The following is a 22,422-nucleotide window of genomic DNA, read 5'->3' as shown; positions in this document are numbered from 1 at the left end:
GTTTTAAACATCATTTTATAAAAATATTGAGTTAAAAATAAAATATTAAATATTAAAATTTAAAGTTTAAAACGTAGTTAATAAGAGTTTAAAAATAAAAGCTTTACGAAACTAAGTTTTTAAGAAAAGATATAAACAATATTTATTTATCATTTAAATTATCTTATATATATTATTGTTATCCTTCTATGAAGAATATTATTTAGTAAAGATATTGTTAATATTATCATAAGTCAAAGAAGAGCAAACAGAGTAATTTTAAAAGCTTTAGAGAACATCGACTTGATTAAAGAATCTTATGACTCACTCTTCATAAAATATTTAGGAAAATATGGGGAAGAAAGTGAAGATGATTTGTGATATTGAAAGCAAAAAAATAAAAAGTTCAAGAATGAAGAAAGAAAAGAATCTAATGAATCCCTATCACAGGAAAGCAGAGCACAAAAAAGAAATAAAAGAGAACAAAAAGAAAAGGAGATAAGTAAAGATATTGTTTGGCACTAAGAACGAGATGAGATGATTGTTTACCTACCTAAAACGAGCAGAAATATGGTGATGAGTCTACCGAAATTTGTTTTCCAGAGATGCATCAGCCAATCCAGGGGATGGTCGCACCTGTAAGACAGAGGTTGCTTATAGAGGTTATCAATGCATACATTAGTTAGAGAGAGCCTCACTTGTAAGACAGAGGTTGCTTATAGAGGTTATGGCACTGTAAGCCAAACTCAGACAAAGGTTGCCAAGTTAAGTCGGAAGCGGGTCAAAACCGACGGATGAGCTCATTACCTGCATTAGGGAATAGACAAGCATCATACTTGTTTGCACATATTTTCTATGACTTCCGGTTTTTATGATTGTGTATGTGTTGTGTTTGTTTCTCTCTATGCTCTTTAGTTATTATGTTTGTTGCATGTTTCGGTTGTTGCTGTTGACTGGATATAGGATTAAACGGACTTAACTAACTACCTGGACTCTACTAAGAACTCTCCAGTTCTTACCCCTGCTCTTCCCCCTTCAGATGGAGATGGGAGCGATCTTCTTCGAGCATGACCATCTATATATATACGAGGATCCGATACATCCTAGTTTCTACGTTGTAGCTGTGGAGCCTCGAGTATGCATGTACGTGGTACGTGACCATCCGTTTCAGCATCCGATTAGCGCTCCTCTTTTTGACCCTGACGCCCCCTGGCTGTTCGCCAACGACTGACGGTTCAGGTCGGATCTCATGTAGGGAACGGTTCAGTTTAGCTTAGCTTTTGTGTTTAGTCTCTCACTTTTGATTAGAAGCTCCGAGAGATTAGGTATGGTTAGTCTTGCTAAGCTAGTTTGAGTACCAGTTTAGGGGTTTCCTAAATGGACCGGGATTCGGAGTGTGTGTGTGTGTGTGTGTAACACCCCAATTAGCCTAAGCCTTACCACATGTCGTAAGGCAAAGGTTGATCAAAGGTTATGACATTCCTAAGCTTATACATATAACATATAGAAGGAATTAATAATATTTAGAAGCCCGATGAAGGATATAGCTCAAAAACAGGATTTGAAAAGCGCAAAACATACTAACAAAACGTCTAACTTAAAGCACAAGAACAGGTGTGATATAAACAGAATAATGGAATTATAGTGTAACATCATAAGAAACTAGCCACGGCTCGCAGAGTTTAAGCCAGCCAGCTATATACAGACCATATATGAAACCAGACAGTAAAAACAGCTTATACAAGTTTTGTTCTCTCAAATACAAGCCTCTAGAAAAAATAAAATACGAAAGTGAGAGACATGTTCTAAAGAAATCAAAGAACTAAAAAAGAAGTGTCCGGATCCTCCACTTCTGTCACCAATCAGACAACTCACCGAAGTGGGTCGCGACCTGCATCTGAAAAATACAATAGAAATATGGTATGAGAACCGGAGGTTCTCAGTATGGTAATAGTGCCAGTGATGTAGGATATAAGACCCCGGGATGCCAAAGGCAATCCTAGACTCCATATCCATCACAAGAGTTCAAGCTTAAAGCAGTCTAAACAATAAAGCATAATATGTAAAACCTTAACAAAACTTAAAACCTTAGTATATCAAAAGGGTAATCTATTCTTAAAGGATTTTCTACCCTAACCAAACACCTTTGTCTCACAGCCTTCACCAACCTATCCTCTATGCGAACACATCGCCATCACCTACCTAACCTCCTCAAAACCAAACAAACACAGATAATACAAGTAGGGAAAGCACAAGTAATATTCAAGTATGTAGCAAGTAATTCAAGAAGCAAGTAGGCATGTTATACAAGTAGGCAAACTCAAGTAGTCAACGCAAGCAAACATATATGAGATGCATATGATGAATGTCTGTCCTATTGGCTGTGATATCACATGTCGATTATTGTGCCAAACCCGACAGCAAATCGGGTCGACAACTCCCGAATTAGTCTCTCTATTGCGCATAAAGAGGAAAATTCCGAGGGAGAGTGTCCTACCACCTTCTCCTTTCAGAGGGGAATATTCCGAGGGAGCGTGCGCTACCATCTTCCTCTGGTTGTCGCATGATTCCATGGGTTAGTGCCCAACCACCTTGCAATCAGAAAGAAACCCATGCTCAGGAGGAAAATTTCAAGGGAGAGTGCCCTACTACCTTCTCCTTTCAGAGGGAAATATTTCGAGGGATGCGTACCCTACCACCTTCCTCTGGAGCAATCAAAATGAGTAAGAAGCTTAACGCCAAGCCTTACATCTGAACGTAGGCGGGATACTGCCACAGCCCCTACGACGGATAACAACACATATCATAATTACGTAATCAAACTCAGAGGCCACTCCTCATAGCACACTTCCACTCATTCTCATCCCCTCAATCGTAGTCATTCATTTCCAAACTTTCCAACTCATCACAATCGTCATCCATCCACGATTTTCTATTCCGAACTCACTAATTCGTCAAAATCTCGGATTCATACATCTTTCTCCCTTCACACTCTACCAAACCCATCTTCAGTACACCAGAAACATAAGCCTTCGTCCTTTAACCCTTTCAAATAATTCCAACTCAAACTCTCATAGGATCATCCCCATATTTATTACCCAAAATAAGCCCCAAAAGCCTTAAAATGATGTTATAGATGCTTACAGTCTTGTTGAGAAGGTGAAATAGTTGAAAACAAATTTTAAATTATAAAACAGGTCGTGTGCGTCCGCACAGGGGTGTGCGTGCGCACACAGGAAGATTTTGAAAGTGTGCGTACGCACAAGGTTGTACGTACATACAGGTACTAAAATTTATAGAGTCTATTCACTTGCACAAGCTGTGCGAGCGCCCCTAATAGACGTCCCTTCCCGACTTGTGCGAGCACACAGGGCTGTGCGTCCGCACAGGTCGAAATTCTTCATTGATGTGCGCGCGCCCAACCTGTGCTAGCACTGCTACTAGAGCCCTTTCCCCTGCCTGTGCGTACGCACAGGTCTGTGCGTCCTCACAAAAATAGAATTTTCGCAGGGTTGTGCGTGCGCAGAAGGCTGTGCGTGTGGGCATATAAAAAAATCCTGAAATTCTGCAACTTTGCAGAATTTCAGTTTTTTACCACAAACTTTGAATGATCATAACTTTCTCTACAAAATTCCAAATTTCACAAACTTTATATCGATTTAAAGGGTTTTCAAAGATCTTTAATTCTAGATAAGTTTCATCAGATTTTAAAAATTGAGGCAAAAGTTATGATCAGACAAAGTTCACTAAAAATCCACTTTTACCAAAAGTTCCCAAATTACCAAATTTTCCAACTTTCATATCTCAAACCAACCAAAACAACACCAAACCATTCCAAACTCTAATTTTTCATCAAATATCACCCTTTATATCACATTACACCAAACTTACCACATTTCTACTCACATCTCATCATCTTCAACATCAACATCAATATATCACATTTTCACAACCACACTACCAAATCATCAATTTCAACATCACTTATATCATCACCATGACTTTTCAATTTACACAATCAACCATCATTATCATATTACCATCGTTCATCTTAATCAAACTAAAAAATATTAATTCCTTATAAATCACCACATACCATCGTTTAACAACTCAACAACCATTTAATTTCAAACCTATCCTATGGGTCACTAGCCTAAGTGTCCATGAATATTATATACTACATAGAGGAAACCAAAATCATATCTTGGCCGATTTCCAATATGCCTTTAACCCGCAAATGAGCACAGCAAGCTCTCAACTCCAAACCAAGCTTTCAATTCCACTCCAACAAGCACAAATAAGCTCCAAAAGCTCCCAATTATACAATAATCAAACTATACACATATAAATCACCACAAATCAACCTAGGACATAACATAAATCAAATTTCACAAGGGTTTAGTATCTCTTACCTCTCTCAACAGATTTGATGGCCAAAATCCAAGGCTAAGCAAGGATTAGAGCAAACCTAAACATCCAAAATCACAAAATCTCACTTAACCCAAAACCCTAGATTTTTGAAACTTTGAAGGGAGGAACAGAAAAGATTTCGTGATTACGTTACTAATTTCTTGGGTGGATTTTGTAGAGCTCGTCCCAAGGAACGCGTAGCCGCAAACGGTGCGGCGATCGGAGCTCTGTAGCTTAAGATATTGCGAAAAGAAGAGAGGGGTGAATAGTGTTTCTTCTTCTTTCTCTTCTCCTCTCAATTTCTGAAGTGTGTGTGCGCGTGTGTTTGATGATGAATGGGTTCATTAATGAGCCCTTATGTATGTTGGACTTGGGCCCAACTTGGGTCTGGTTTAACCTGCTAACGTTTTTAACCCGTTCGGCCTAACTTGGGCCAAATCTTTAACACTGACATCCGGTTTTCCATTTCTAATATATTCCTAAGAGGTTTGACCGTTCTCACTGTTTCTCGCACAGTACCGGGCAGACTTGAACCGGTTCAATCGGTTCGATTACCAGTTCACGGATTTTCACGGTTTTTCGCAAGAAAACACATTTTCTGACTCAGAAGGACCTACTGAGTTCAAAAATCATATTTAAATCCCCAAATTCTCATCCTAACCTTCTGAAATTTAATTTGGGCATTTAAATAATTTTATTTGTAAAAATACCGGTTCTTACAGTGTGTGTTACAGCTTCATATTAATTATTAGTTAAGTTTTAGGGAAGCAAGTGAGTAGCGCTTGATTTTCAGTGTGATCATGACGTACTGGAAATCGGATCGTTATACTAGTTCTCATCCTTTTCTGCCATCCAAACCACCGTTATCTTTTCTCCTCCCTTCCTTCCTCCCTTTCCCCCTCCCTCCCTCTTTTTGTTCCCTTCATGACTGTTCCTTTGTTATCTTTGTTGCCTTTGCCGTAATTGCCATGCTTCTCGCCGCATCTATCAAGTCTACGTTATGCGCTTCTAGATTCGTGCCTCTTTTTTCTCGATCTCTCCTTCTTCTGCCTACAGCTCTATTACAAATTCGCCTTCCTTTTTCTTTGTCCTCTGCCTCTCTTTTTCTTTGATATCTTCCTCCACATTTACCTCTTACATCGCCAAATCTCTTTTTGGTTATTTTTTATTTTGTATAATGTTATTTTTTAATTATTTTAATTTTGATTTAAGTTTTGTTAAAGTGATCGTGTGTTGATTGGTTGGATTGAATTTGTTATTAGGTTAAAATTTTTTATGATTTTTGGTTGAGATAGTGGTCTTAAAGTGTTGGTGGTGGTAACAAGATTCTGAAAATCGATTCGATAGAGTTAGAGGTTCAAAAGTTTAAAAGTTCAACCAAGATTCAATCGAATTTGAACTAGATATAATAAAATAATATATTTATATATAAATATATCTTTTCCTAAAAAAATGTTTTTTTATATTTTATTATATTAAACCGGTTAATCGCTAAAAATTATATTGGTTTAATCAGTTAACCAGTCCTTTAGCATAATTTTTTTTTATTTTTTAGCATATTTGTTGTCAAAAGATATTTTATGTGAACTGGATTGACCGAGTGATCAATTTTTAGTTACTTTGATTAGAATGACTAATTTAGTCTAATTCTACTATGGGTGGTAATTTTTTATGAAAGTAATATGATATTTTAATAATTTATTATTTGTATATTCTGATATGAGCTTAATTAGTAAATAAATTAAAAGATTTGTGTCCTATTATATTTAAATTTTATTATATTTATGTCTTTAATGTATATGTTTCTGTATGTATATCTTAAGAAACACACAAATAATATATCCAGAATACTTTATTTAAGAGATTGAGACTAAATTAAGTTTTTATATTATACAATATTTTGAAAATTAGACTGGTTCGATGGGTTCAATTGGATTAATCGAAAACCAATCTTCTAACAGGTTCATTTGATGTCCAAAACCGTCATGCAAAAAACCGGTTGAACTGAAAATTAACCGGTAAACTGATAGAACCGGCTTGGTTTTTAAACATTCCGGTTCGCTATTCTACCCTTCGAAATGTCGCCGTTTTGATCCCAAAGAAAAACAACAACAGAGCAAAGCACCCCGCTCCCTTCTATCTCTCACAAACGCACCAAAGCCAACCCTAAAACCCTATCAGAGCAAAGCCAACCAGCCACCATCTCCCAAAACACGTTTCATTAGCCCCCACCACTATCGGCGCCGGCGGTGACAACCAGCGGTTGCCATCCTCGCCTCTCGAAGGTCTGCTCTTCTCCTCGCGTCGCTAGAAGGTCGATTCGGAACTACTGTTGGCGTCGCCGTCTCTATCCTCGTCGTCGCCGTCTCTATCCTCGTCGTCGCCGGCCGCCCTGAACTCGTCGTCTCTGTCCTCGTCATCGACCCGAGGGTGCCGTCGTTGCCGCCGAACGTCTCTGCTGCTCGGCCCTCTTCCCCTTGCCGTCGCGAAGGTCTGCTCGGAGCTCTTCTCCTCGACGCCGCGAACGTGTTTGCTCGGCCGTCTTCTCTTCGCCGTCACCTCCGTTCCATTGGTCGGCCAAAACCTCCACGCGAACGACTCTGCTGCTCGCTCGTCTTCTCTTCTCCGGTAAGCACTCATCTACTACTTCATCAGTTTCGTCTTTTTTTCTTGTTAATTTTTGTAAGTTGGGAGGAGCATGTTGTTGGTATGGTGTATTACTTGTTTGTGGTGGAGAGTGCTCTTGGAGTGAACTGAGTGGTGGCATGCTCTTGGTGGCTTATGCCTAATATTATAATTACATTTGTTGAATAGGCCTTGTTGTTTTTCTATCCCTATATAGCAATTTTCAAATTATTTGAAAAATAAATAAATTAAAGGATCATAAACAGTTTAGGAAGTTTTAGGGATTGTATTGCACGTTCTTAAAAGTCTGAGGACCAAAGTGCAAATGACCCAAAGTTGGAAAGGGTAAATTAGATGTTTTCAATAAATATAAATATAGGTCATGATTTTATTCTTCCTTCCTTTTTGTTTTTTTTTTCTTTTTAAATTTTCAGACATCCTCTGTGCTCTTGTTTGTGTCTCTGAAGCTAAGAGAATGAATACTGCGACTATGTCAATTACAACTGACGCCAGTGCTGACAAAATCATATGGAAACAAATTGAGGTTTCTGAGAGGTAATATTTACTATGCTTTTCTTTCTTATTGCAAATTGGGATTCTACCCACAGACTCATGTTTCAAAGTTAACTCTTCTACTCCATTGAATAGATAACATCATGAATTAGGATATCATTGAAAAATAGAAGTTTTGTAAACAACTACTTATTTACATATCCATGTGTTTTTGCACTGCAGCTACCTTGTTTGCTCCATGTATGAAGAAGCCACTTCAATAGCTGTCTCCATTTTGAAGCACTTGCAAGACGATTCTTCTGGTGTTGCAACGCAGGATATGTGGGAATCAGCTGCCATGGTCCTGGTTCAATCACTCAATCAACTTGGCAGGTAACTTGTACACTGTGGGATGAGGCCTCTAGCTGTTACTGGTTAACAAATTTTAGTTAGTTGGAATATTTTATACTCCCTAGAGTCCATATAATTTTTCATTTATAAAATTTCATTTGGTCCCAAATAAGTTTCCATTTAGAAAACTGGGCAACACTAATTAAGTGTTAGTTTGGATTGGTTTATTTGAGTTAAAAAAGTACTTTTAATAAAAAGAAGTACTTTTATTAAGTTTTAAACTCGTTTGGATACATCTTTTAAGGAAAGTTCTTTTATTAAAGAAAGCAGAAGTAAAAGACATTTTTAATATTTGAAAACTCTTTTTAAAAGTTTATCCAAATGTCAAATAGTTTTTGTCTATTCGAAAAAGATCTTTTTATAATAGTCAATCCAAACTAACCTGAACTGTTTCTAGTAACCCTATTAAATGAAGGAGAGAGATTAAATATAATTGTGTATGCTCACTCAAATTTATCTCTAATAAAGATGTTCTAAATCATTTGCTTGATCTGTGTGCATGATTAAAACTGCACAATTATTTGGGACCAGAGAAATTCATTCCTATCACTTGTGGTATTCAATAACCACTCTCGTAGTTGGTTAAATTTCTAGGTTCTTTTCTTTTTTGTGTAACATTTTTTTTAATTATTTTCTATAATATTTACTATTGTGGTCTTTGATCAACAATCACTGAATTATGATTCATGAATCTATGGACTGTTTTAGGGCACCGGATATTCTCAATCAACTTCGATCGTATTTCACTTCAGTCAAAACTATCCCTTCTCAAGTTCTTCTTACCGGGTAGGCTTTAGTTTCACTTGTTGCATTTTCTCCTAATCTTGATTACTCTATAATTACAATTTAACGTTCCAGATATGGAGAGTTTATAGTCATCTTGTTTGATTGTTTTTATTTTTGATGTTGATTATGAAGATATATCCCAGATAGCTTGTTCAGGACTCTACATTTTGTGCTTGTGTCTGTATCAATCTTGTAGTGTCTGACAAGGGTTTTTTATTCTTATTTCCATATAATGTGAATTTGGGATTATGGCAACGGCTTAAGCAGATTCATACTCATCTCTCTCTCTCTCTCTCTCTCTCTCTCTCTCTCTCTCTCTCTCTCTCTCTCTCTCTCAGAGTTTGTTTCCAAATAGCTGAAGGTTCTATATCTGGCATTCGAGAATTTCTGGAGGAATTTCTTAATGGATGGAATCTGGGGGATGGACAATATGTTGCTGTTATCGCTGAGGCAAAGAAAGAGTGCGGAAGTAAGTATAACAAGCACTTAGTTCTTGGAATTGATGAATACTTGGAAGTTGTCGAGGTTTATGCGGTCACACTTCTTGCCACACTTCTAAAAGATGTGGATCTTGCAATCTCTTGGGTTGAGAATGCTTCACTGCCTGAGGAAAACAGACAGGTAAACATTAATCAAGGTTAATTTTCCTATGTAGAATTAATTTTTATCTCATTGTATTTATCAAAGTTAATTCTTTTATTATTTGGAATTTGAAGTGGACATACAAATCAGATTTATGTGGTGGTTTCCGGTGAAAATAAAAACATGTATTAAACCGTATGTTCTAACTTCAGAAAAAAAAGGGGGGAAACTCTTTTTGAACATATTGATCTCAATTCTCCTTGGTGTGTTTTTCATCTCTGTTTACTACAGTCCTAATTCTGTTATACCATTGAATTTGTAGGGACTTCGGAGAAGGTTAAACTCCATGCACTGTTCTAAAAGTGCAAAATTTTCTCAAGTTTCCTCTCCTACAAGTGACAATGCGGCTTATTCTGTTAATGAGCAAAATGTATGCGAAGGATCACATAAATCTTTAAAAGGCAAAGATTCAGACAACAGAAAGTACGCTTCAAAAATTGTTCCAAGACTAGCTGAGCGAATAGAACCATGCTTCTGGTGCTTTCGTGCGATCAATTTGAAGTTTGGCAATACAAAGTTTGTAATATCTAGTGGGAAGATTATGCTCAGTTGTTTGGTCCTGTTCATCTATTATGTTTACAGAAGGAAGCAAGCTACTATAAAAAGGTACTGACTATCATTCATGCCTCTCGAGTAATAAATTCTAATTTGAGAGGTGCCAAAGGCTAATGCACTATCTTGCATAGAAATTATCCTTCTTTGATAAGTTCATGCATGATTTGTATATAGAGGAAGGGAATGTTGTATATCACGCAATGAAATATGAAGTGATGTTACCTTGATAAATGGGTGCACTTACCAAGGACAGATGAACTTCTTGAACTCATAATTGACTGGTGAAGTTATGTGTGATTTTAAACATGACAAATTGAGACTAAGATACCGTATTTGTAGTTATGTTGGAAACATGTTCTGAAGAACCATGCCATTCTATATTAGTAGACCTAATGGACTGGCTAAGGTAAATATTTTTTTATTTCATCAAGTTGAAGGCAATATTTTGCAATTCAAGGTTGCCTTTGTGATTTATTTTATTTTTGACCATGTATTAGATTTGATTTATGTTTTTGTATCGATTGAAACTCTGTTTTACCCACCCAGGCTAAAATTTTCCAAAATTTTGTATTGAAGTTTCCCAAGTAATCTGTTTTCAACATGACTAAAAAACATTTCACTTTCTACTCTATTGTGAAGTAATTAATTATCTGATTTCGTTTGTTCATAATTTCATGTTTAATCCTGTGGTTGAAGCAACCTTTTATAACCAGGCTGGTCTGTTACACTGTCATATAATAAATTAATGACTCCCCATGCCAGAGAAATACTTCCATGCTCCTTTTGTACACTAAATGTGTGCTTCACAAACATTTAGAAACACTTATTTTTACTTGAAGGCCTGGTATCTTTGATGTGATCAAATATGGATTTGTAAGAAACAAGCTCTTGGTATGATCTCTATTTGCTTTTGGATTCAGTTGATATCAGTGTTTGCCTATTCATTCAGGATGGTAAGAACACAAGTAACCGCAATGAAGAGAGCTTTGGTAGATTTGTGGCAGCTTGCATTTTCATATGAAGTAAATCCTCTTGCAGCTGTTCAGCCAATTGCCGCTGCTGCAAATCAAGGTCGATGACGCAACTGTTGATCAGCATGACCTTTTCTGGGTTGGGTATAAGAAATACTTAATAGATATTTTAAGATGCGCTTCCTTATGCTGATCTGTAAGGCCTTAGGACTCATAATTCTCGAGGTCATGACTCCATGCTACACATCAATTTATGTATTCTATTTTGTGTAGTAGTAGTTGGAATCAGTGTACTATTATGATAATAATTTTAAAATTGATTATTTCATATCGTTGCTGGATGCAATTTTCGTCATTATCAGCAATATGATTATATTTTTTTTACTTCAATAGAAGATCAAGTTGGTAGCTCAATAGAAGATCAAGCTGTGTATTCTCTATTTCTTACTTTCAAAGTTCATTTTGACAAAAGCTAAATTTTATGAGGACCAAAATAATAGTTTGTTCCTGACTTATTCATTAGTCTAATTAGAAAATCGCATATTTTGCATGAATGCATCTTTTATGCTTCATTCGTGTGAATATAAACAAAAGATTGTTTACCTTTGTTTATGTGCGAGCTGCATTTCACTCTAAAGGGTAATTCTTTTAAGTTGTTTCTATAATTAACCGAACATACTACATTGTAAACATTCTATTATTGAGTAGTCATACTACACTACACCATTCTTCTCAATCTAGATTCTCTCTTTCCCTCTAAAACCTTCAACGAACACGGGGGCAAACATAGGATTGATCCAACGCTTCACAAATCCCATGGCTCATAAGCTAGATGAAGGAAATCTTCAATGGAAAGATAAAAGTATAAACAACAATTGAAGGTTATAAACTTATGATCCCATGGATCCCATAATGATCTTTTCCAACTTAAAACAATGAGTGGGTTAGAGTTCAAAGAATGATAGTATAGAACTATAGAAGGGCAATATAGTACATAAATGTAGTCTAATATAATACTTTGCTCTAGGAGATAGGCCATACCCAGAGAAGGTGTAATAAATGTAGTTTAACATAATACTTATCCCACTAAGCACAATATAACGCACTCACGTGACATTAAGATAATCTATAAGTAAAGGAGTGTAGAGTAAAATTGAAGTTCGAGAATAAAGTAAGAATATAGAGAACAGAGAGTAGAGAGCGGGTGCAACAGAAAAATGGCGACTCAAATTTTTTGGCTACGGTGTAGACAAGACCAGAAATCAAAACACTGTAAAAGTGATTAAACGGGAGAAGACATGAATTAAAATAAATTTAGCATATTAATGTATCGCTGAAGAAAACAAAGATGACTCCGTGTAAAATGTGTACAACATCACCGAAAACACAATCCCAGAAAATACATGTTAATACAGATCATTAACTTATATCCCAAATGGGGTGGCCAGCTCGGTCTGGGAAATGATCGTACTATTGCGGGATCCTCCCACACGCTGCTCTGCTGAAATCCTCGTCATCCAAGACACATTTTAAGAAATCGAGTCTGGTTTTTCTTTTCAGGTAAGAAACAGTGGAGTCAGCCAAGTGGTCAATAATCTCGTCCCTTATACGGCGTTTCCTGCAAAATATCGAACAATAAGACTTGAGTTCCAAGAAAAACTGAGTATGAAACTGCTCTAAGTTTACAAATGGTAGGAGGGATTGTTCGAATTCAGATATCTAAATGAGGACATGTCTTCCCCAGGATGTTACATGGAAGAATGAGTAACATCCATGATACATCAGTATATATAACTATACTGCGTTAACCGAGTTAAACCTTTTTTCTTTCCCACAATATATAATATATGAATAAATAAATACACAAATAGATAGTAATAAAAACACGAGGACAAGGCACACAGTATAATATATGAATCCTTACAGGTAGGTAGCTTGGCATGTACAAAACCTGCCTAGGATGACCAAGAAGCTGTCCATACTGCAATTAGATCCAAAATATTAACGAATAATTCTGAAGCATCGATATGCATATAAAAGGCTCAAATGAGAAAGTTCCAGCAAAATCCAACCTGTGGTCCATTTGGATGAAAATATGCTTGGGATGGCATTTGTGCTACCTGCGGATTATATATCATAGGCTGTGGTGGCCCAGCAAAAGTATTACCAACCTGCAACCAAATGCAAAATCTCAGCTTTAAGTACAATGTTCAACAACAACAAAAAAATAACAGAGCCTTATCCCACTAGGTGGGGTTAGTTAGATCAGACGATGCCGTTGATTTACAATGAGATTATTTACACGTAGAATTCCTTTGACCAACACAAGTACAATGTTCAACCTTAGTGAGAATTTTATATAGTTTGGGAGGAACTGGTTTCCATGGCACTTTTTCATTCCATGGGTGAAGTCAAATTTCTTAATAGACTTGACTAAGTCACTGCAAACCCATTATTACACAGTTCTGCTCCATATATTCCACAGTAAATCCAAATGTCATCACTTCTAATCAATATATTCCATAGTAAATCCAAATGTCCTCCCTAGCATTCTCAATTCTGCTATACAATATGGAACCAAAGATGCAACTCTCCAATAAATTAGGGCAGCTATCAAATGAGAGATATTCCATTATACATTCATTTGAAAAAAAGGGAAATGAAGCCAACTTTGGTTTAGGCAGAAGACGCTTTTTCTAATAAATATTAGTTTCATCTTCCAAGGATAGTACCATGGCTCAAATAGTGAAGCTTAGAAGATGGATTTCCCTTAGTATCCAGTCAAATTTTCTTACCCATTCCAAAAAGGGAAACAAGCAGTAATATATTCAAATCTTTTCATACCGAAACTCGGTAGGAAATTCACACCTCTTAAGCTAACCTAACAACTGAAGTTGGATATTCGAACACCACCACAGTAAGAAACTAAGAATAGAAAAGTATATCATAAGTCCTAATCCATCCAACATTAGTTCACTGCAGGAAGAGACATGTGGTAGACCAAGTAGTATTCAAAATGGATCCTAACGACAAATGGGATTTTCAAATAAAATATCTTCTGTAACTATAATAGTATAATACATGTTCAAACACTAATATAATACATGATTTCCTCATTGGATATTGAGAATATCTTTCCATAATATACTTACTCCAATACCCATGGGCATCGCGGGCATATTTGGTACCGTAGATACATTAGCTGGGAAATAGAAGGAACCATCAGAGACTGGGGATCGGGGCCTAACAGGATTTTGGGACGGAATAAAACTCTTGGCATTAGGATTAAGCTTGAATTCCTGACATCAAGTGGAAAACCAAAAAAGGGCAAGTTCAGAGAGACATCAGTAATATAAACAACCAGAACTTATGACCCAAAAGAAAAACCAGCATTTGTACATGCAATTTTGCGTATTAAAAAGTCAATCTTGAACTTTCGCACCTTGGCATGGGGATTCAAAGTAGATCTTTCAGAAGACAATGATCCAACTGAAGAACTCGGAGATAGACCAGAACCAGAAGATGCAGCCACACCGCCCACATTATCTGAACCAGATGATGAGGCACTACCTACTCTTCCACGTGAATTTGCAGCTTTTGTTTGTTCACTAGATCTGCCAGATGCTGAAGTCCCAGTAGTAAACTCCCCACATAACCCAGTTTTTTCAAGACCCTTTGATATAATATGTGGTGAAGGGGTAAAGGAGGTGGTATTAGGCGATGATTCCCCCTTATCAGAGACAGAGACGACATTCTTCAAGTTATGTGGTGGCTGTAAATCTGCATTAAAACTGCTACAATAAGAGGGATCCATGTACAATGAAGGAATTAACCACTAAATGAACATGTTCATAACTAGATGAGAGCATCCAGTACAGACAGAATGTTTCAGTACTCCTTTAACAATAAAAAAATGGAGAAAATGAGGTTTGCATTTCATCCATATTCATTGCATGCGGGCATAGTCAAATGACCTAATCAATTCAGAGAGACGAAAAAGAGATTACACAAACCCTCAGATTTTGACAGGCGGACATCCTCAGCTTGCTGCATCAGTTAATGAAAAGGAAAATGAATAAAAAAATGAGATCTAGGAGTTTCATTCTAGCTGCAATCTCATTCAACATATTTTTGTAAACATATCAGAAACAACACCGAAACCTCAACTTGCTACCTGATTTTCTTCTGTGGCATTACCACTGGTTTCATTTGGATCACTAACACAATTCTGAATCCTGAAAGTATACTGGATTTGAGAACTCATGACAGTTGATATTTATATTTTAAGTTCTAAAATATAATTAGCAGAAGCAAATAAAGACCTGCATTCCCCATCTTTAAATGAGTAATTTTGAGTAGGGAGTTCAGATGCTAATTGCTTAGCATGATCATCAGCACCAGAGCGGCCTAAATCCACACCAGTATTTGACAGAGATGACTGTGAGTGATCCTGTGCAAAAAAGTAACTGAAAGGTTATCCTGACTCCAGAAGCAAAGTCACTATTTTATTAAAAGGGAGTAAGGAGGTCAAACCAAAAACTCAAACAAAAGAAACATATTATTGAAATTTTGTTCTAGACCCAAAGTATTGTTCTAGAATATATATTGGCCTTTGTTTCAAAAGATTCTTTTTGCCAAAATGAAAGATATTCAACCATATCCAGCAATATGTTTTAGGGTTGACTCTATTAATGCTTCTTCTAAAGAGGAAGTCTGCCTTGCTTAGCTGTCAAAAAGCTGGGTGAGGGAGGCATTTCACAAGGAAGTATTTTCTACAAGGCCTTTCAGTAATGCAGCTAGTTTTGTGATCCACAGTCATCTCTCCACCACATGGAGATGTAGTTAGTTGATTTAAGGGATATAACTGAAAAGAAAAGGTAGAAATGGAACTTCAAATGACAGCAACAACAATAAAGAATCGAATACCTAAAGGATTTAGAAGGCTTAATTTCTTTTGAAGCTTCGATAAAAGAAATTTTGTTGTGTCCCTATTTTATTTGAGTTCTTCCCCTTTTATTCCCAATGGTCTGCTGAAGGCCGTCCCCAAGCAGTAAGAACCAGCTATAGTGGTTCATTTTTTTCGTTTTCTTATTTGCATGTTTATCTAGATGCCTATTATTCCAACGGGGTTGACCAATATCATTGAAAAGATTACAAGGGATTTTCTTTGGTTTGGTGCTTCAGATTCATGTTGGGACTCGTGATCATCTAATGAGTTGGGAGGTTGGTTGTTGGCCTGAAAAGGAAGGAGGCTTGAAGTCTGGGCAATATGGTGTCTAAGAACAATACCATGGCTTCAAAATGGCTATGGTGGTTTCCTTGAGAGTCTCATCCTCTATGGCTGATGTTAACAAGAGTTAAGTATGCCTTGGGCAAAATGGTTGAAATGCTAATATTTCTACCAATGCTGCTCATTCTAGCCCTGGAAATTTATTTATCATTGTAATTCTAGTTCTACCTTCAAATGCTTGCTTTCCTTGAAGGTTGATGGTTCACACTATCACTTACGGAAGGGCCATTGGGCAAGTGATTCATCCTTTAATCTAACTTCTTGTCTTTATTGCCTATCCTCTTGACATAATTTTCCACTCCATTCATCTTTCATTACCTTAGAAGGGTCTCTTATCCTCTCATCTTCATTCTTTTATCTGAAAAAACTATATTGGATGCTTGTTATTCTTTGCTACCTTTTTTATTTTATTTTTTTGGTGGGGAAAATTTTCCTTTTTATTGTCATTGATTTCGTAATTTATGGATGGACAACTGTGAACTCAGGGCACCGGGAAGCAAACATCTAACAAATCATATTTGTCTCATGAACTCATTAATGCCAATCCAGTTAGGAGAAAAAAAGCTTGGAAAAGCAATGTCATCACTCGCACCATGACATAGATATAGATCAACCCAGTAATATCATTAGATTAATAGATTACCAAACGGTTGTACCTGTCCTCCCTCCATCTAGTCCTGTTAGGAGTTAGGACATAAACCCACACCTGAACTCCTGAACTAGAAGCAACTTGAATAGAACCCACAATATTGACGCCGAGTATTAAACAACAGTACATGGGGCATGCCATTATTATCTAGCTTACAAATTTTTGTATGCCAGCAGATCTAAAAGGAATTAATTATAAAAATCAGTTATGTATTAAACATGATGGAAGCATTCAAGCCAATTAAGGACTAACTAGTGAAAAGTGTTTGAAATTTACTTAAGTGTAACAGCTTTAGTCAATAAATTGGCTGAGGAGATACCATTTTAGAGAAGTTTGACCAAGTTTGTGCTCCATTGTTGGCTTTTCCACCACTTATTTCACCCGGCTTCTTAATGACCGAACCTGTGATGCTGCCAAATGTTTCAGAATTGTATGAATCCAACCTTGGTTCCTCATCTTCATCATATCCACTGTCATCAACACCTTTTCCCCTATATACTGAAGAGAATCTGGTTTCTTCATCACTATCAAAATCATCATGATAACGGCCTCTTTCCTGTTGAAAAAATCATAGTGTTTGAGGAATTCACATAAAAAAATATAGAACCCTTTTATACATAAAAATTATAGAAACTTACAAAGGAAAAGGGGGAGGTTAAAAAAAAAAAGAGAAGCCAGACCAACCTCTGCCAGATGAAGATCATGGGTATCCTCCCCTTCAATTTCTTTTGCTATTCTTAAAGCTTTTTGTTCCAGCTCTTTCATCTGAGGCCCTTTTTCAAGCTTTGTTGTGTAGAGGTCTTCATTGAATGTGCTATTTACACCAAACAACGTTTTATTTGTTTCAAACTGATCCCATCCCCTAGAAAAAATACCAAAAAAAAAAAGTTGTCAGTGCAAAACAAGATGGCAGAGCCGTGAAGAAACTATAGTAAAAAAAAGATGAAATTATTGAACAAAAAAAATTAATGGTAGTCACAGTGTGTTAAACTGGTTATAATCAAGATATATAACAAATGGAAATGAAATTTGTTGAATATGCTCCTTTAGACCTAAGCTCTGAGCAACTCAGTCTGGAACTTTCTGGTATTCTTGCTAATAAAACAGCGAAAGACTTAATAGTACTGAGGGAAAAAAAATAAAAATGTGCGCGCTCACACACAAAAAAACACACACTCTTGAGCACATTGAAGCTCTTCAGCCTCAGTGGTATTTTCCTGTCAAAATGACAGAATCCTTCCCTACATCTCACTCTTGCCAAATATTCACACCCCAAACCCACTACACAAAATATTCCCTGATTGTGGTTCCTATACCTGCCAAATTATGTAACAAACTCTAGTTCTTATCCTCCCGTTGGTTCAGAACATAATGTCATAGACTCAGCTCAGCCTCATCTTAATGATTAAAGACCAACGATTTTTAAAGACAACAAGAGAAATGTAAAACTACCTATTCCAAGGGCCATCAAAGATATTTTCCAGTTCAGGGCATTGTGGATCATCATCCTCAGGTACCCATCGTTGTAATTCTCTCCCCATTTCGACATGGCGAGATTGAGATATAACTGAATCAACCATTATATCCTGATGCATAGCATAATGAGATTCACTAGGCTGGCCATCCCTAGTAACAGCAACATCCTGAAAAGACAACACATAACAAATAGCATCAACAACATAGCTGAAAGTGCATTCAAAGAAACTTCAGCTAATCCTAAACTACAGTTTTTCAAAAATCATTCATCTCTATATAGCATGTAATTAATTTTTTTTTTTTAAAGAAAAATGGACCACAATAATGCAGATACATGTAAAGTAGCAAACCTTCGCTATGACTTGTACAAGCTCTTTGGAAGGTATAATTAAAGTCTTAGAAGTAGCCTTGCTGACAATTTCTACACTGGATCTTTGCCCTTGCAAAGAGCTATCCTTTATCAGGCGAGCCACTTTTAAAATTATTCCTAAAAGTGCAATATTGATGATATAAGCAGAAAAAAAATGTCAAAATCTCTATGACCTATAAAAGTAAGAATCAAAACATGAATCAATTATCTATTCAGACAAACAGTACAGAAAGATGATTGCCTTCAATTTCATATTGCCAAAACCAATTAAATGAATATTACAGAACATACCAAAATCTTTCTCAGTATTTGTTGCATGAAATATTCCAGAGTATATAGATCCATTTTTCACCTGGACTTCTACATGGTGCCCAAGAAGAGATGATGTTACATACACTAGCCGATCATGTGACGGACTCTCATAAGTACCACTTTTACTGCCAGTCACTGCCACGATAACAAATATCAGCAACATGGTGTGTAAAATAGATAAATTTAAATTAGGTCAGAAAGTGCACCTTCAGCTACACTGCTGGTATTTGATTTTCCAGATGAGATTTTACTGTCAGACTTAGTTGCTCCTTTTTCATACTTCCGACGACCATATCCATTAGATGATTTAGGTTGCCCCACTTGTTGCAAATTCATCCTGAAACACACCCCTGCTCCACTGATCTAGAATACTTTGGAAGTCAATTTATTATCTACAAGATGGATATGAAACAACAATGTTTAAAGACTTTCTTAAAGATTACAAAGGAGTGAGATATAAAATGAAAAAACCACAAACAATTCTATTATTTGCCAAGAAGAAATACCCATTCAACAATATATTAATAAATGAAAAAATTGACTCCATATTTGGATGATCTAGCAATTCATGAGAAAACTATTTAAAGCACTATATACAACAGACAAGATCCAAGTGCCTATACGTTTGAGAGTCTTATGCTTTTTTTTAAATCTTTTTTTGGACATTTAAGATTCTTAACAAGCTAACCTTTTAAGCTTTATTTCACGGGAATTTAAGCATATCAAAGGTGTTTCTAATAAAGCATGAAAAAGCAACCTTCCTCAGACTAACTGTTCACTCATCATTATCCTCTCTCCCTCCTCACTGAAACATTAAATTCAACCCCATTTTCATAAAGAACAGAAGAATATGCCCCCAGAACTTATTCTGGCCTTTATCAGCTAAAACAGAACCCAAAATAAATTTGAAGTCCCGGTCTGGAACAACTCAATTTCATTAGGAACCCACATTCCAGCACCCTTTTACTTTCTAACAACTACACCTTGCATAATCAAAATGAATAACCAGAACCAACAAATCATATTTCCTTTAATCTAAAGCCTTGAAACAAACTTCGGAACCCTAATACCTTTAATCAATGCAACTCCCAGTCTACAATAATGTCTTAAATTTCAAAGGTTGACTTCCAAAGCTTAATAGCTGATTAAAACATAAAGGCTAGAACCCCCAACAATACATTTCCGTAGGCATTGCTTACTTTGCTAGGTGGAATCTTAATTCCATTTACCTCCGTTCAGTCTTGTTCCCCATATTCCAGTCAATTTTTCCCCCCTCATGTTTACTTTTTGCATTCACAAATGCACACGGCCCGAAAGTTCATGATATGCACCCAGAGATCAATTAATTAATCAACCGTTAATGAATCATTAAATAAAACAAAAAAATTGAAAAAAATAAAAACAAAATTTTCATGTAGCAACCGATTTGAAAGCATGCATTGCATAGCAATAAGCACATCGTATTAAACAATTGAAAAACAGAGAGAGGAGAAAGGGGAGGAACCTTACTGGTTAATGGGGATAGTGGATCAGAATGGAATTGGGGGGATTTTGAAGTTGGGGAATGCGAAGAAAGAGGGGTTAGGGATTCGAAAGAGGAGAAAGAGTGGGTTTGGCTTGGCTTGGCTTGGTTTGGTGATCGCGAATCGGAAATGGAAAGGAAAATGAAAGAATGGTTTTTGAGATTTTTGAAGGCACAAAGACAAAAGGAGAAAAACGCTGCGCTGAGGAATCAGAACACAAGCACTGATCTGCTGCTTTCGCCTCCACCGTGAGCTCTGTTTTGTCACCCTACAGGCCTACCTCTTCGTTTTTTTTTTTTTTTCGTTTTATCTTAATTAAATTATGAAAAAGTACCGGAGACACAGTAAATTTAGTGTACAATTTGTATAATAAAGATAAAATTAAAATTATAATCAATTAATAAATAATTTAATTAATTTTTAATAATTTCGAATTTTAAATTTTAAAAACATAAGAATTTGGTTATAGGAAAGTTACGTATTTCTCCATTTTATACGTGCGAAGAATGTGCTGCAGTTTCTTTCTCTTTGACAGTCTCTTCTATTTCGAACTGCCGCCGCAAAGATCACCATCGTTCGCCGCTCAGAATGTAACCTGATGCCACCTAGCTGTTCAAAAACATCTGACGAAGACACCCCTTTGCGCATGTTGTGTCCGTCGCACAACCCAAAACCGCCATAGTTGTTGCCGCCTTCAACAACGTTGCGGCCTAAATCTTCCTCACCCTTGCCGTCGCGCTTGCCGTAAAGGCCGACGGTAGCGGTGGCCACAAGAGCCCCCTGGTGTCCGTGTGGGTTCTCCTCTCTGACTTGGGGTTGTCATCTTCATGGTGATAGTTATCTGATTGGCTATGAAGTTGGTGGTGCGGCGATACTCGTAGGAGCACGTTATGGTGGGTGGTCTATGTTGTGCTTACAACCTGGCGCACAACAAAAGCATGGAAGCCTTAGCATTGATGTTGGTTGTGTTCCTTTTAGAGAATTTGGTCCCTTTCTATATTAAGATCCATGTCCCCACATATGCATCTAAAAAACAATGAGAGAATTGAGAAATAATGTATATATCATGTTGTTGTTATTGTACTTCGTCTCGAGTGGGTTAAAGATTGACGAATTTAGATGTTAGATGTTCAATTTATTAGGTATATAGATGGTTATTTTAATTCTTAATTGGATGATTATTTTGTTTGATTCAGTTTAAGTATATACAATTAATAAGTGCTAGATGGTTATTTCACTAGGTAGTCGGATGATTATTTTAATAACTACGTGGATGATTGTTTGATGGCCGATGAGGGAGCTTCTAACGCCAGAGAGGTGGGATGATTGATGAGGATGGATAGCAGACGGTTAGGGGGGAGAGGGAGAGGGTGTTTGGATAAATTCCATTGGTAAGTTAGGGTTGGAATAGTTAATTTTTTGAAATAACTGTTTGGGTTTTTTTTTGTATTGGGCCAAATTTAAAACCCATTGTACATATTGTCAAGATTCCTCATTGTCTCCCTAGTAGGGGTGGCAACGGGGCGGGTTTTGCTCTACCCGACCCCGCCCCGCCTTACAATAACCTGCCCCGCTCCTACCCGCAAGTAGTAAATGGTTGAACCCTAACCTGCCCTCGCGGGTATCCGCCCTGCCCCTATAATTATTAAAATCTAATAAATAAAATTAAATTTCAAAATTTATATAACCATCGTCACATACATAACATAAATTAAAGTAAAATTTTAAATATGATACAATATTATCAATCATTTTACTAATTATTTTATATATATTACACATATTATATACTAAAATTATATATTATATATATACTGGGGCGGGTAGTACCTAAACCGGCCCCGCCCCGCCCTTCTAAAAACCCGCCCCGAGTGGGTAGGGGTGGAGTGGGTACCCGCGGATTCGGGTGGTATTGCCATCCCTACTCCCTA

At 36.7% G+C, this 22,422-nt stretch overlaps 2 protein-coding genes across 8 annotated transcripts; one reads left to right on the top strand and one right to left on the bottom strand.

The window, feature by feature from the left end:
• The first annotated feature begins 6,813 nt into the window (after positions 1–6,813).
• On the top strand, positions 6,814–11,304 carry LOC130951667 (protein APEM9). Of its 2 annotated transcripts, none has more exons than XM_057880364.1 (7): positions 6,814–7,017; positions 7,482–7,569; positions 7,750–7,899; positions 8,626–8,703; positions 9,042–9,324; positions 9,608–9,951; positions 10,850–11,300. In XM_057880364.1, the coding sequence occupies exons 2-7, from the start codon at positions 7,490–7,492 to the stop codon at positions 10,977–10,979; spliced, it is 1,065 nt and encodes a 354-aa protein (XP_057736347.1). In that variant the 5' UTR covers positions 6,814–7,017; positions 7,482–7,489; the 3' UTR covers positions 10,980–11,300. The 2 variants fall into 2 exon arrangements, with proteins under 2 accessions (XP_057736347.1, XP_057736348.1); XM_057880365.1 differs by having other exon boundaries at positions 6,900–7,017; positions 7,449–7,569; positions 10,850–11,304.
• An 859-nt stretch (positions 11,305–12,163) lies between these two features.
• Positions 12,164–20,734, bottom strand: LOC130949348 (polyadenylate-binding protein-interacting protein 3-like). Of its 6 annotated transcripts, none has more exons than XM_057878094.1 (15): positions 20,478–20,734; positions 19,175–19,360; positions 18,948–19,103; positions 18,637–18,773; positions 18,263–18,453; positions 17,495–17,672; positions 17,130–17,366; positions 15,194–15,321; positions 15,046–15,106; positions 14,879–14,918; positions 14,314–14,651; positions 14,024–14,170; positions 12,944–13,042; positions 12,796–12,852; positions 12,164–12,489 (listed from the first exon to the last, which is right to left on the bottom strand). In XM_057878094.1, the coding sequence occupies exons 2-15, from the start codon at positions 19,302–19,304 to the stop codon at positions 12,460–12,462; spliced, it is 1,929 nt and encodes a 642-aa protein (XP_057734077.1). In that variant the 5' UTR covers positions 19,305–19,360; positions 20,478–20,734; the 3' UTR covers positions 12,164–12,459. The 6 variants fall into 6 exon arrangements, with proteins under 6 accessions (XP_057734077.1, XP_057734082.1, XP_057734081.1 ...); XM_057878099.1 differs by having other exon boundaries at positions 14,885–14,918; XM_057878098.1 differs by having other exon boundaries at positions 19,175–19,331; positions 20,473–20,713.
• Between the last annotated feature and the right edge of the window lie 1,688 nt (positions 20,735–22,422).

Source organism: Arachis stenosperma, chromosome 9 (genome assembly GCF_014773155.1).
Source record: "Arachis stenosperma cultivar V10309 chromosome 9, arast.V10309.gnm1.PFL2, whole genome shotgun sequence".
In the NCBI taxonomy this organism is placed as follows: Eukaryota; Viridiplantae; Streptophyta; class Magnoliopsida; order Fabales; family Fabaceae; genus Arachis; species Arachis stenosperma.
The sequence above is the reverse complement of the archived record's forward strand: the minus strand, read 5'-3'. Positions and strand labels throughout refer to the sequence as shown.